At 37.6% G+C, this 13,942-nt stretch overlaps 2 protein-coding genes across 5 annotated transcripts; both read right to left on the bottom strand.

The window, feature by feature from the left end:
• Positions 1 to 1,606: 1,606 nt before the first annotated feature.
• LOC105127853 (biotin--protein ligase 2-like) lies at positions 1,607 to 7,888 on the bottom strand. 2 transcript variants are annotated; one of them, XM_011029304.1, is made up of 10 exons: positions 7,460 to 7,888; positions 7,088 to 7,373; positions 6,940 to 7,001; positions 6,712 to 6,860; positions 6,198 to 6,318; positions 5,865 to 6,020; positions 4,523 to 4,568; positions 3,428 to 3,506; positions 3,035 to 3,111; positions 1,607 to 2,057 (listed from the first exon to the last, which is right to left on the bottom strand). In XM_011029304.1, exons 1-10 carry the CDS (start codon positions 7,626 to 7,628, stop codon positions 2,015 to 2,017), a joined length of 1,188 nt encoding a protein of 395 aa, XP_011027606.1. In that variant the 5' UTR covers positions 7,629 to 7,888; the 3' UTR covers positions 1,607 to 2,014. The 2 variants fall into 2 exon arrangements, with proteins under 2 accessions (XP_011027606.1, XP_011027607.1); XM_011029305.1 differs by having other exon boundaries at positions 3,428 to 3,494; positions 7,460 to 7,887.
• A 772-nt stretch (positions 7,889 to 8,660) lies between these two features.
• On the bottom strand, positions 8,661 to 13,232 carry LOC105127851 (probable serine/threonine-protein kinase mps1). Of its 3 annotated transcripts, XM_011029303.1 has the most exons (7): positions 12,799 to 13,232; positions 12,328 to 12,459; positions 12,070 to 12,249; positions 10,880 to 11,913; positions 10,405 to 10,605; positions 9,738 to 9,899; positions 8,661 to 9,482 (listed from the first exon to the last, which is right to left on the bottom strand). In XM_011029303.1, the coding sequence occupies exons 1-7, from the start codon at positions 12,971 to 12,973 to the stop codon at positions 8,913 to 8,915; spliced, it is 2,454 nt and encodes an 817-aa protein (XP_011027605.1). In that variant the 5' UTR covers positions 12,974 to 13,232; the 3' UTR covers positions 8,661 to 8,912. The 3 variants fall into 3 exon arrangements, with proteins under 3 accessions (XP_011027605.1, XP_011027603.1, XP_011027604.1); XM_011029301.1 differs by having other exon boundaries at positions 12,070 to 12,459; XM_011029302.1 differs by having other exon boundaries at positions 10,880 to 11,844; positions 12,070 to 12,459.
• Between the last annotated feature and the right edge of the window lie 710 nt (positions 13,233 to 13,942).

The following is a 13,942-nucleotide window of genomic DNA, read 5'->3' as shown; positions in this document are numbered from 1 at the left end:
TTGATGAAGATTTCATTCTGTTGTTGTCCTGTACAAAAAGCATCACGTTGATCATTAATCCTGGCAGGGCTACTGGCTTGACAAAAATTGTTTGATTGATCATGTTACTCTAGAGTTTGGGTGTCAACAAGTTACTTTTCTTTGCAACTAGGCAGTTTAAAATAACACCAATACAGTTTAAAAAGGAGAACGAATAATGCTGTAATTACAACCTCAAGGATGGTGAATATAACCCATCCATTCTGCACTTAAAGGCATAATTACTTTTGACATTTCGTGTTTGTTTGATCTTTCATGTCAAATTCGCCACCAAAGCCATGCGCCTCCTAAAATAACCAAGTCGGAAAGACGTACAAGGAAATTGGTGATTTGGTATTTTTTTCTTCCTGGATGAGCCACTTTAGAACAAGGAAAGAAAAGGCCGGCTGAAGTAACAGTACTCCACGCTTGTAACATCCAGTTTTTTCTTTTGTCCTTCTCAGTTTACAGTGTAACGTCCAATTTGCAAAAAAAAAAAAAAAATACAAATGATTGAACTTTCATCGAGAGTCGAACTTTATTACCGCTCGTGGTCAAATGCAGAAAGCCACCCTCCATTTCAATCATCGTCTTAGAAGGTGCTAACACCTCTAATAACACCCGACGGGTCATTTTCAGCAAGAAAAGCAAAGATAACCAATTGAGACACAACAAATGTAAAAAAGACATTTTTTTTTTTTGGGGATCTAATCCATGATTTGCTTTTCCGCCAGTAAGCAACGGATTGAGAATCACAAAACATTCTTATACCTCCGCTACAAGCAACAACCAGCATACATAAACACACAGCATCCGCACCAAATTTCAAGCAACAACGAGTGGGTTTTCCTAACGCGTCGACAATCTACAAACATCTCATGCAAGACATGCCAAAGATGGACATAAGCTGCAACTTGGCGCTCTTATGATACATGAGGGGACCTTCAAACTTCGAAACGGAACCCATAATCTTTTATAGACGACAACGAAGTAGAACGAATGAACTTTATCTTGCTCTTTTGCAGCCTTTTGAAGAAGACTAAACCTCAACATAAATCCATATTGACACACAGCAATGAAGACAATGTCTGCCACATGGACCCCGATAACGGGTTATGGCCGCCCCAATAATATATATCAAGTTAGAAAATTTTGTTTTATGCAGAAGCTGGTGTTTAAGGGGGTGGAGGGTCCTTTTCTTTTCCTTCCCAAAATAAAATGCAGAGAGAGAAAAGGGAGGAGAATAACACAGATTCCCCTCAATCATAGGGCGTACCAGTGTCTGAGGTTTAGACTGCACACCGGTCAAGGTATCTCCAGTGATGAGTGGTCATCGGCCTGGAAGAAAAATCTTTGCCCTGCATGCTTTCAACAAATCAAGAGTGATAAATAAAGTAGAAAAACAATGACAGCCATATTAGTTTGACACCTGGTTGATAATGGGTGGAAGGATCCAGCTAACAAAACTAAAGCAAACACATCTTTCAATATGGCCTTTTGAACAAAGAATATAATCAAAGAACAACAAGACCAAATCAATTATGGATTTGTTCTGTGGTATCGTTCCACAGCTGGCACAAAAGTGACCAAATTTCTAACAAATGGTTGATTATTGCTAGAGATCTACATCTGCTCTCCGCAAAGTAACAAACAGCTTAAAAAAGTATGTGATCTCGGTTTGCAAATGTACAATACGCTGTACAATGTTCGTAATTTAGATGACCTGACCTTATTTATATGTATATTGGGTGAAGGAATCTGACCTAATTCGTAGGTAAATAAAGGTTTGCACTTGCATGGTAAAAAAACAAAGAACTAAAGAAAGACCCGTGTAAGTTTTGTCAATATCTCATTTAAACAAAGCAACTTGAAGATAAATACGGGAAGAGTGATTTAATTAAACGAAAATAAGAAATACAGTTCGTAAAACATCTCCAGTTGCGCAGCTGTTCCAACATGACTTTTGCCTCCAGTGGAAGATGCCAGGGAATCTTCTTTATTCAAGTTTTCTTCTGACTAGTCCTTTGAAGAAGTCAAAACTGTAGCCAATGAGAACAACTAACTGTGATTACTTATCTTAGGAGGATAATGAGGAAAGTTCTCTGTATGGAACCAAATCATCTGAATGTAAAACTATACGATACCACTCTCAGCATATTTCAGTGAAAAGCAAGTAGATAATAGCAGATAGTAACACTTAGTAGCACATGGGTTTCTAGCTGTTTTTTAGTTGATGAAAGGAAAATTCAGAAACATGGAAAGTTGATAACGGCCCATTAAAACACGAACCAAGCCAAGGGCTCGAGACATCCGGGCATCCAGTTTGAGAAAAGTTACATAGGGGACACTATGCACATGGGTCCATGTAATCCTTGTATCAGAAAATAGGATACATCAACACATCCTTCCTCATACAGCTACCTAAAGACATGGTAAAAGTTGCTTTGATATGCTAATGACTGGAAAGTAATGAGAAAGCTAACGACGAGGCTGCAGCCACAAACGTTTCATCCATGGTGCCAAATGCACCCTAAATCTTATTGGAGGAGAAATCAGGAGACAAATATTCACACATGCACACATACCCATTTATCTCTCTCTTTTTACCACACGAACTTGAATGAAAGAAACATAAGCTTATTGCGAAATTGAACTTAATAGCCTTAACTAGAGAGCAAACTTGAAGAAATGAAATCATTGGATATCTAAAATTTAGGGGGGGTGGGGGGGGGACCCTCTCCTCCTTTTAAAAAAAGGAATCCACGAACACAATCTTCATAGACCTAGCACTATGTTTGCTTATCACATTGTCTCTTGGAATTTTATACAGCTCCTCAGTCAATTGTAGGAAACTTCAAAGCAAAGCAGGACTTATGCACTATGATTTTATTGAATAAGTACTACTCATGCACAACCCAGCAAGACACAAACTCATAAATTCTCTTCAAATTCAACTTGGAACAATTGTAGATGATCTAAACAACAATATATATCTGGAAAGGTAACACCAATCTACCTATTGCCATCAGGATGAAGTTCACACATTTGATTGTCTTCACCAATAGCTAGCAAATAACCCGAGGATGTCAAACCCTGTAAATAAAACAGTCAGCTAAATCTTAGGCTCTAGCACAAGGAACATGGCACTTCCACTTATTTAGCACCATTGCAAAATGCAATGGCACCTTAGTTTGCAGAATATCATATAACAGGTTTGTCATATCAAGTGGCTTAAGTAACTAATTTTTTCCAAACTTCATCATTGAAACTGAAATTACAAAATCAAGTATGGATCTTCAGATTGTAATGTGTAACAGAATAAAACTGTTCCTCAGATCTCCATGGGAGAAAAGAGTGGCTTCAAATTGCAAGGTAGCATGCTATCTAGGAACCATATCAATGGTCATACCTGAATGGTGACCACGTTCTCCACTACTTGGTTCTCGTTCTTCTCCTGGATGATAACTCTCTGCCCACTACATGAACATCTCAAATCAAAATCATAAATATACATGCAAAAGATGACAAATGTATTGCAGATTATGATAATTGAATTCAAGAGTTTAGTACATGATAAAGAACATAGCTATGATCCAAGATAACAGAGATAGCCTCTGAAGTTCCAATTATAGAAGCATATGAAAAAAAATTAAAATTTTGCAAATTAGTGAAAGGTGTTCCCAGAAAACAAATCGCTGAAACATGCTTGTCTAAACAGTTTTAACATGTCAGATCAGCTGTCTTATAGCACAGAAAGTTGAGCAGTTATCTAGTTCAATATGAGGAATTTTTAAAGCAGAGCGAATAGAAATCTGGCGATGTGCAAACAGTAAAAACCAAAAAAAAAAAAGAATTGGGAATCAAAACACGTGAGAATATTGAGTAGGGGATGAGAAAATAGTTGATAGAAAAGATTTGTGGAAATTAACCAGTTAAACTTGTAAGGTCAACACATCCAAAGGCCAATAATAATGTGAGCAGCTGAAACAGGGACATTACTGAGAAGATAACAGATGATTCATTGGTTTGAACACCACATCATCCTAGCTGAAGCAAAGTGTGTGAAACCATATTCCTTTTCCATACGGCAACTAGAATGTGATTTTTTTCCCTTTTAATTTCTGTCAAATTGTTTTCAGGTTTGCCAAGCACCATTCTCAGGTGCAAGGAATTCATAAAAAAAGTAATCTAAAACTTCGATACCTCAATACATTTCATGGCTACAGAAATAACAGGAGATGATGGACCTCCTGTGCTACGTATCTTGAAGATTATCTCCCTCAAAACTTGTATGGACATAAAATTTCAGAGGAAGTGATGAGATGAGAAACCGATAAAACATCTTTGATTTGAATGAACATCAACCTTAACCAATTATAAACATTTCCAGTGCCCCTTACATTAGATAAAGTAAACAATCACACCCAGAAAATGAAATCATTAACATAACAAAGAGGGAATCATGTTAAACCACGAAGAGTGAAAAAAAAAAAGTATGTCTTACCTGTGTAGCCATGTTTTATAGTAAAGCTCCTCGAGAGTTTGAAATCCTGGATGGCATGCCAAAAGAAAAAAAGAAAAAAAACACAAAGAAAGAATGAACATGGCATTATTGTTATTATTATTATTATCATAAGTAATACAATTAGTTTGACAAGAGAAGTGGAAAAAGTCACTAGAAACAAACTGCTATTTCTAAAGAATTTTCTGATGCAGCTATGAAAAGAGAGAAGGAAACAACATCAACACAATTAGTAACTTGTAACAAGTCATTGGAATTTATGTTTTTGAGAACTAACCGAACAAAAAACTTAACCTTAGAGTGTATCTAGCCCTTCCATATAAGATTAACCAGGGACAAATGAGTAGAGTCTGGGGATCCAAAAAAAAAAAAAGCCATCAAATCTTCACCCTTTTGCTATCAAACTTCACCATTCATGTTAATAAACCATATAAATTCAATCCATTATCCTACCATTATAAAATCCCTCGAGCTGATTCAAGCAGATCTACATGAAGCAGTTGGTTAAGAATTAGCATGTGCATTCCGTGACTAGTTGAAAAGTATCAAATCAGCACCCTCAATCTATCTTAGAGAGCTTAATAAGAATAGCTCATTGCAATGCTTTCTGATTTCTGAATAAAGCCTATTCCAGCTGGTGCTTTACCAGGCTGGGGAACAACAAACAAATATCTGGAAGAAATTTGAAGAAAACCCCTAAATCCCACAATATGTAAGTAATACAAGAATTAAAAGCAGCAAAAACCAAGCACACTAGTCTGCAAGTATCCAAGGGGAAGAATAAAAAAGATAACCGTAGAGCTAAAATAAAAATCTATTCCACAAATGCAATGGGAGATGGGAGGGGATGAAGCCATGAAGCTATAAATAAATCTCAAAAACAATCATTTGAGCTTCTGTAACGAAGTTCTATCTCCTCGAAAGTTTGACTAACAGATATTAAAATTTCCAGGCTAGCTTCTTCTTTTTTTCATCCTATATCCAATAATCCTTAAATTTAAGTTACCAAGGTGTTAATTCTCTTCCTTTTATGATGTTAAGTGGCAAGCATACCTTCAAGAAACAACTGGAATAATCATGCATAGACATACATGCCTTTTAACCTAGCAGGATTTCTAAGGAAACATTTCAAGTATGGGCCCTTATCAAATGAATTTATCTGGAAATAAACTCAGTTAATAGCTACAAGAAAATGATAGTTTCAACTTTCAACATGATAAAACCAAAGAAGGTTGGCATGTCTGGATAACATTTCTACAGAATGATTGATAAATGAGATGACATATTGATGATGGACATGACTTTTCAAAAAGTATTGGCTCACCTCCATTTATAAAAAGATCATAAAAAATTTCAAATTTATTTAGAAAGGCTGAAACAATATCTTCTCTTCTTAATGTGCATGCAGCAGCAGACAATTCTCTTAAGACTGCATTCAAGCATGTTGTTGGTTTCTCATTATCGACATTCAAGCCTATACCTGCAAGATTGTGATGCTATATTATTTGTATCATACATGCAAACTTAGAACCAACCTTCTCTATGATTTGGATTATAGAGAACAAGTGATAAAGAATAAACAAAGTAGCCAGTTAGCAATGTGGAAGTGTGAACATCAGAAAACAATTGCAGATCACAGAAAAAGAATTATACTTACCGGTACTGACATTGAACTTCTTTGATTTATATGTTGAGGTGGAGAGAATGCCTCCAACTTTAAGACCATTCAAATAAAGATCATTTGGCCATTTGATTCTAACATCAATGCGCGGTAAGCCCTGAAATAAATCATATACTCCCAAATGAGTGAATCAAACCTCAAAACTCACATATTGGCTGGCTGAAAAATTGCAATAAAACAATCATGCATGGCATTGATGGGTAAAGCAGCCACAAGCCACCTTTCAATCAGACACTATCAGGTGAAAATTCTTTAAAAACTTATGTTTTTCACACACCAACGTAATGAGTTACTAGTACTTCGTTCTCTAAGATCACATAATCTCAATGCAACTTGACTAATTTACTTGTTTAAGTCATTATGTTCTCTTGTCAAGTAAACATCACTAAGTAAGCGATATTTAGATATCAAATAAGAAAGAGCAAGGTTATAACTAGTTAATGACTGGCAACAACCTTCAATTAAGAAGGGAAATAAAAAAAAAACTAACATTTTTGTCGCAAACATCCTTTATTGCCTCTGTAACAGCAAGAGATACTACATATTGCAACAAAGGCACAACTCGTCCATCCTCCATTTGAATGGTAAATGAAAACATCAGGCAACCTGCTGGAGATTCCCACACATTCTTTGATCGACCTGCACAATCAAACATACAAAGTTATAACTATTGATTATTGGAAATCCGAAATCACAGCACGAAATTTATTTCACAAACCTCGCCCTTTATATTGAACATCAGCAACGCAAACAGTACCAATTGGAAGCTCACCAAAATTACTGTCAAAAGGAAGAAAAAAAATTAAGCATCTGGATTTATTATACACACGAAAAAAAATCGGAAAATTGAAATTGGAGATTCTTACTTGGAAACAACATCATGAGTTGAAGGCAATATCGGCGACCAGATGAGTAATCTACCGAATCGATTAGTTGAAAGAGAATTCATAAACCGTTCAATACAGAAAGACTCTTCGTCTTGCCGCTGCTGCTTATTAATAATCTCCGAGTGCAAGAGAATAGAGACTTGCACATTATCAGGCAGTTTAAGATTGTTATTATTCATTAATGATTTAGCAATTTCATTCTCTGCAGATGATTTTCCGCATAATACCAGCTTACAAGGCGTGCTGCTGGTGCTGCTATCCATTGCTGAACCAAAACAACAACAGCAACAACAAATCAAGATTTAAAAGCATTTCCAGTTGTCAAGAAAGGTGAAGGCATCTGACACGTACCTGTAGCGGCTGCAACTGATCGAGATAGAGTGAGTGGGCTTTTCTGGCTTGTAGGAGCAATGAAGTTATGTAGAGAGCGGAGCGAGAGAGAAGCTCGTGGAGACAGAAAACGCAGGTGAGGAAGCGTGAATGAAGCGCGAGAGAAGCGCGAGAGAAGTTTTTCTGGCATTAGCTAGATTCCGCACTCTTGGGGTCCAATTCAAGTCGTAAAAAACCTCTTTCTCTACTGAGTTAGAAGTTTAGCTAGCGGAGAACACAACACGTGTTATAGGAACAGCAGGTGCTTAAAGTTTGTTGTCACTGACGTTTCGGAGCCGTTGGATTATAAACGCGACACGTTATTCGCAGTAGGAACGGCGGAGAGGTCTTTGATGACAAAAGAAATTACATAGCCCAAAGTTTTAGGCATGTTTGCGAATGTGAAAATTGGGGGAAGGGAAGGGAAGGGAAGGTGAGACTAAATATTTAAATTTAAAATAATACTGGAATCGTCTACACTCTCCAGTGTAAGATATTTACAATTCTACCCAACTAGCAGATACAAGCGGCTAGTTCTTCCATCTATTATTTTTTCTTTCAATAAAATGGAAAAAATGAGGAGTGAATAACTGTGTTTGTGTATGATCTTCAGATATCAGACTGGAAGTTGCATCGCTGTCTGTCTCTCTCCTGCTTGAGAAGGATAAGCGAAAGTATGTTGCGCCTTCTATTCTTTTGATGGTTAGACTCTACCTTTGTAGAAATTTGCAAAATGTAATTACTGTCATTCCTTCGATACGATTTGCCCTCGTCAACTTCCTTAATGGAAGCATTCAGTTAATACAGTCATAGGAGGTAATCAATCATGGAGCTCACAACCGGCTTCGTTCCTTTTCTACTGCCTTCCATAATCAATCAGTAGTAGGACGCAAAGATTCACCGGCACAAGGGAACCCCGGCAAACCCGTACAAATTGCTCCCGCCACTATAGTTTGGAAAAAAACAAAATCGCAGGAGCAGGCAGTTTTTCTTCTCACATCGAGTATGATATAAGTACCCTACCATTCCAGGAACTCGCATTTGCATGAGCCAAAGTATTCTAAACAATACCAGTGAGGGGGGGAATCATTTTGGGCAAAAATCCTGAAGTTACCACACAGGAGTTAATTTAGGTTTTCCGCCACCAGGTTGTTTTTGTTATTTTTAGTATTATTTATCGTTATAGAACATCATGTCAGTACTGTGCTATCTTACATAGAAGATGCGCAAAGCAAGTGAAAGATTACACATCCATTGTCGCGCTGCGCGCATTCATAAAGGAGATGCATACAAGTAAAGAATTGGAGTTCAATTCTTCTGTTTGAAGGCATAATTAAACAACAGGGATGTGTACACCTTACAGTGGACGGACAAGATCTCTCATAGTCCGAAACGAGAAGAAGACCTTCCCAGAGTTGACTACCTGAAACCATTCCTATCCTCTCTCCAACTTTGCTAAACACTCCCGGAGCTGAAAACAAAGCTTAGACATCTGGGAGAGCAACTTGCATTGTTGGTCTCGCGATGTTAATGACTCAGGTGTGAAAGTACCTGGGTTAAGCAGTTGTTGGAGCTCACGGCATAGCACAGAAGCTTCTTGGTCACCGCTACAAGTTTCTGAGACAAGTTGAAGCAGTTTACAACCTTGTTTCTGAGATACTGATGGTTGAGTTGGTACTGGTGGAACAAGAAAAGGGTGTTGGAGTAATTGAGGGATTCTCCACCTCTCGTTCCGGTCCCAAGCCAAGCATTTTTTCATAAGATCAAGAAGCCATGGATTGGAAACTGGCTCATAAGTTATCTCATGGTTTGGATCTGTTATAACCTTGAACTTGGCCCAGAAAGTCTTGAACTCAGAAAAGGGGGTTCTTCCATACACCATTTGGTAAAGGATACAGCCAAGGGACCAAATATCTGATGGTCGACCACACTTTATGGTGTTTCCATTCGCATCATTCTCATTGCACATGAATGCCTCTGGAGACATGTAGCTCAGGGTACCTACCTGCAGAAACAGAATATGAACCACCAAGCAAAATAATACTAACTAAAGAACCTCTTAAATAAGCTAAATTGACAATTAATCAATCCTCTTCATCCAAAAATACACAGAACAAAAGAAGGGCGTGTTCTTAGCTGGCAACATGTGGTCAGTCAACAGAAGGGCACATACAAGGTGGAATCTGCTTCCTGATGCAATCATACTTCTAAATCTAATAATAGTTTGGAAAACCAAATACAAGGAATAAGTAAAGTCTACCTGTGAATCCCTTTGAATATTAGTGGTATCACTCATTATGGCTTTGGCGATACCAAAATCAATCAACTTCAGAGAACCTTTGACAAGAAGAAAATTTGCTGGCTTCAGGTCAGAGTGCACAATACGTTCCTCATGAATGGTATTGACAGCTTGAAGTATTTGCTGCAAAATATTTGAATAAAACAATGTCAATCTGTACTGCCATTCAAATAACAACGAATAAAACAAAAAATTATGCCTTAGACCAACAAATTCTGTGTGTTTTCAAGATGATGTAAATTTGCTATTTGTTAGTATCATATGAAGACAACGTTGCGTTGCTCATATAAACAAGTGTGTTTCCTCATCCATGCCAAATCCCCTTCCATACAAACTATGAGAGAGATGGCAAATGAAAAAATGCCAATAATCAACATCATGCCAAATCAGAAACTTATCCACCCCGTGATGCAGACAAAGTCCCAATAATGAAAACAGGAGCATCATTACAGTGCTTCCTTTAGACAGACAAAATGCTCCCCACTGTTCAAAATGACTTCATTCTAGCATTAAAAACTGACGTCTGAATTAGTAGCTATAGCTGTCAATCTGTAATATGAGAAATAGCTATAGAGTGTTAATATAAATTAAACTGCAACTATGATGCAAGGCCAGGTGAAGCCAGAACCTGCCAGTAAAATCTAAGCCAATTCTCATCTATCGTCTGGCTGGAGCTATCCATCTCCTTCCATTTCTGGGCAAGCATGTGAGCCAAATCAATTTCCCCATGTTCAAGGACCATGTATATACACCCATCATCCTTAACTCTTCCATCTTTATTACTTATGGAGCTACTCATGACTTCATGGAGCAAAGCTTTATCTGTCACCTAATTCCAAAAGAGAGTGTTAGAGATCTAGTAGATGAATAAATCAAGAATTGATGTCGAGCATTTAAGATATGGGTTCTGATGAGAAGAAAAGAGAACATCAATATAAAAGACCTATTCTTCAGGCACAGAAGATTTATCGTCTTCTATAATGTTATCTCGAAGAACATACGTACAACCACAAGGTATAGAGTTTGAGTAAATTGCAAACATGATTGCCCCAGTTAAATCATATCATTTAGAGCATGATTCTTTTAAGGATGCAAGTGAGTACCTCATAATCTATTAACTGTATAATGTTGTTCTTCCCCTTTAATTTGTTTAGATAAAGAATTTCCTGACAAAAACCATATGCAGTTCCATAATCACGACCCTTGAGCTTGATTTTCTTAAGTGCGTAGATTGTGCAGTCTGATGAAATGACTTTGTGAACCTCACTGCTTCCTCCACTTCCTATCTTACCAAGCCTTTGATAGAGCTTCCCATTAACTTTAAAGAACAAATCTGGATCATAACTCCTTTTCCGAGGTACAGATGTGCCTTTGCTGCTTGCAACCTTTTCTCTGTTTTCTGGTTTAGAAGGCTCCAACTTCACATTTGAAGATGGGTTTCTGGACATTGGACGCTGAGATTGGACATCAGTACCACCATCTGCGGGTCCTCTCTCCTTAGCGGGCTTATCAACAAGAGAAGGATTGTTTGCAATGTCATGTGCCTCAGGCATGCTTGCCTTTTGCTCCTTAGGCAGGTCAAGCTCCTTAAATTGGGAATGAATAGCAGAGGTAGAAGGCTGGGTTGCAGTGGCTCTCGGGTCAATTAGCATAGCACTTGTGTCCTTCAATAAAGGATGTGACAGCTGTTCCAAATTCCTTGGAGTTACATGCTGAGAATTTGCATTAGAATCCCTCAAAGGTTCGACAGCAGCTTGAGAACCACCCTCTGCATGTAGACGAGAGCAATAAGTCGTTGAGTTAAGCATGGGTGCCGAAGTAGAATGAACAGATGTTGTGGTAGCACAAGATGGACCAACAACAGATGATAGAGTAGCTGGTTGGTTTAAGAAGTTCCTCAATTGATGCAACTGATCCTGAACAACCACTGCTCTCTTGGCCAGTGATGTTACAGCTCCATCAGATCTCGAAGTGACATCTGATTCCATGTTCTGAAAGTTCTGCTGCTTCGTTTCATCATTAATCACATTTGACACCTCTAATTGATTGCTCACATCCCATTCCATTTCTGTCAATGCAAGTGAACCCATATGAGAAGACAAGTTCTCCAATCCAGTGGCCATTCCATCATCGGCCCCTGCAAGTTAGAAGATAACAGTACATATATACATTTCCAGAGTACAAAATTTAAAAGCTTTTTCCACGGCATCTTAGATTAGATGACAAACAACAAGTAATCCAACAAAACCAACTTTCAAACGATCACTCAAAAAAGCAAGGAGCAGTATATTACCCTGGGAAGTGGCCTTGTTCACTGTCAAAAACTGGACTTTTCTCTTACCCTCAACAAGTTGAGATTCTACACATGTCAGGGGCACCTGATTATCCTCTTTAGTAGCAATAACAGATTCTGGTTGCTCTCTCTGTCCATCAAACGAATTGAAACTCTCATCAAACGTCTTTGTTATGGTTCCTGGAAACGGAGATGCATCTTCATGAGTTTCCCTAATAACAGCAACTGGATTCTTTGTTTGCAAAATTGAATCTTTGCTTGGAGGAACAACATCTTGAGACTTCTGCGTCCCTGTAGTAGGATCCACATTTGAAGCTACGGTTCTCGATGCTTCACGCTGTGGAATCAACGTACGCCTAGGCTTTATACTATTATTCGTTTGCATTATACCTAAAACGAGCATGCCAAACACTTAGAACTTCAACATATATTACAATTTAACTTTCAAAAAGCCATAATTAAAGTATTCTGGTCACAAATTAAAAAAAAAAAAGATCTTCGAACTTGACTTCACGATGAAGAAGTTGATTCCAAATTAATTAACACAATCGTGAACATAGCAATCAGCATTCCTGGATTAAGCCTTAATTTCATTTTATAGTGAATAACAATAGATAAATAAATTAATGAATGTGCCAAATTTTAAACCCTAATTTTCAGAACTTCTTGGTAAAAGCGAGATCTAGAGCGATCGAAAGCACAAAAAGTTACGGATAGGGGTGGTGGTACCGAGGGGGCGGTGGCGCTTGAAGGCGGCGTGGACAGGCCGGAGAAAGTCCGGGGGGGAGGAGGAGGAAGAGAACGAGGACGAAGATGAAGTCGTGTCAGCGGCGTTGGTGACCGGACGAACGAGATTTTTTGGCGGAGGTAGAGATGGGAGAGGAAGGTTAGCCTCCCTGTCCATGGCCGGATCTCAACGGCATTTCCGTCAAGGAGAGGAGCAGTTTGGGGAGGAGAAGACAGGAACGAAGACACTTATCTGGAGGAGAGATATTTTAATTAGAAGGAATTAGGTTAGGGCATGAGTGTGAGGAGGAAGCATCGGAATTTTTGAGTGCCCTGTGTTTGTGTGTCACATTGAGAAAGTGGAACAGCACTCCATCCGCTGTTCTTGCCAAAGCCAACTGAGCAGGAGAGAGAGCAGCGTTAAAGTTTTGAAATGACTTGTTGGCGCCCTTGAATCTTGGTTGTTTGCTGTATTTGGGCCTTTATTGGGCTTTTTCTTTTTTCAGCTCTAGACCATTTGATATTGAGTAAATTATAAATTAGTACAAGTAATTTTGTAAAATGAATTAAATAGTTATTTTAGTTTTAAAAAATAATTAATTGGTCTTCTATTTTAAAATACAGTTATAATTAGTTTTATCACTCACTGGTAAAATTTCAAATTAATTTTGAATGTAATGGAAAATTGTACTGGTGATGCACGTACATTTTAAAATATAATGATTTTTTTAATTAAAAACATAAACATTTTGTTTTTGCATATATGCTGTTTATGTTAGAAAAATGAGTTAATGTTATGTTAGACGAATTAGTTTTAAAAAATAATTAATTAGTCTTTTAACTCCAGACATGCTTACTTTTTTATAATAGTGGATGATGGGTCATCCACTTATTTTTTCTCTTTTTCTAAAAAAATATTGGGTGGCAAGTCACTTGCTAGGTTATTGCCCGTAAAACCAGGGGATGGGAGCTGACTTGAAAAATCAATTTTTCACCTATTTTCACATGAAACCTCTATAAACCACTCATTAATCAAAAAACATTCTAAAATTAATCTAAAAGGTAAATATAAATTAAATCAAAAAGATTTAAATGGACATTGATTTATCTTTTTAGCCATGTTTATAGGAAAAAAAAATTGTTTTCT

This window comes from Populus euphratica, unplaced genomic scaffold (assembly GCF_000495115.2).
Source record: "Populus euphratica unplaced genomic scaffold, PopEup_1.0 scaffold93.1, whole genome shotgun sequence".
NCBI lineage: Eukaryota > Viridiplantae > Streptophyta > Magnoliopsida > Malpighiales > Salicaceae > Populus > Populus euphratica.
This window is presented reverse-complemented; position numbering and strand designations above follow the sequence as displayed.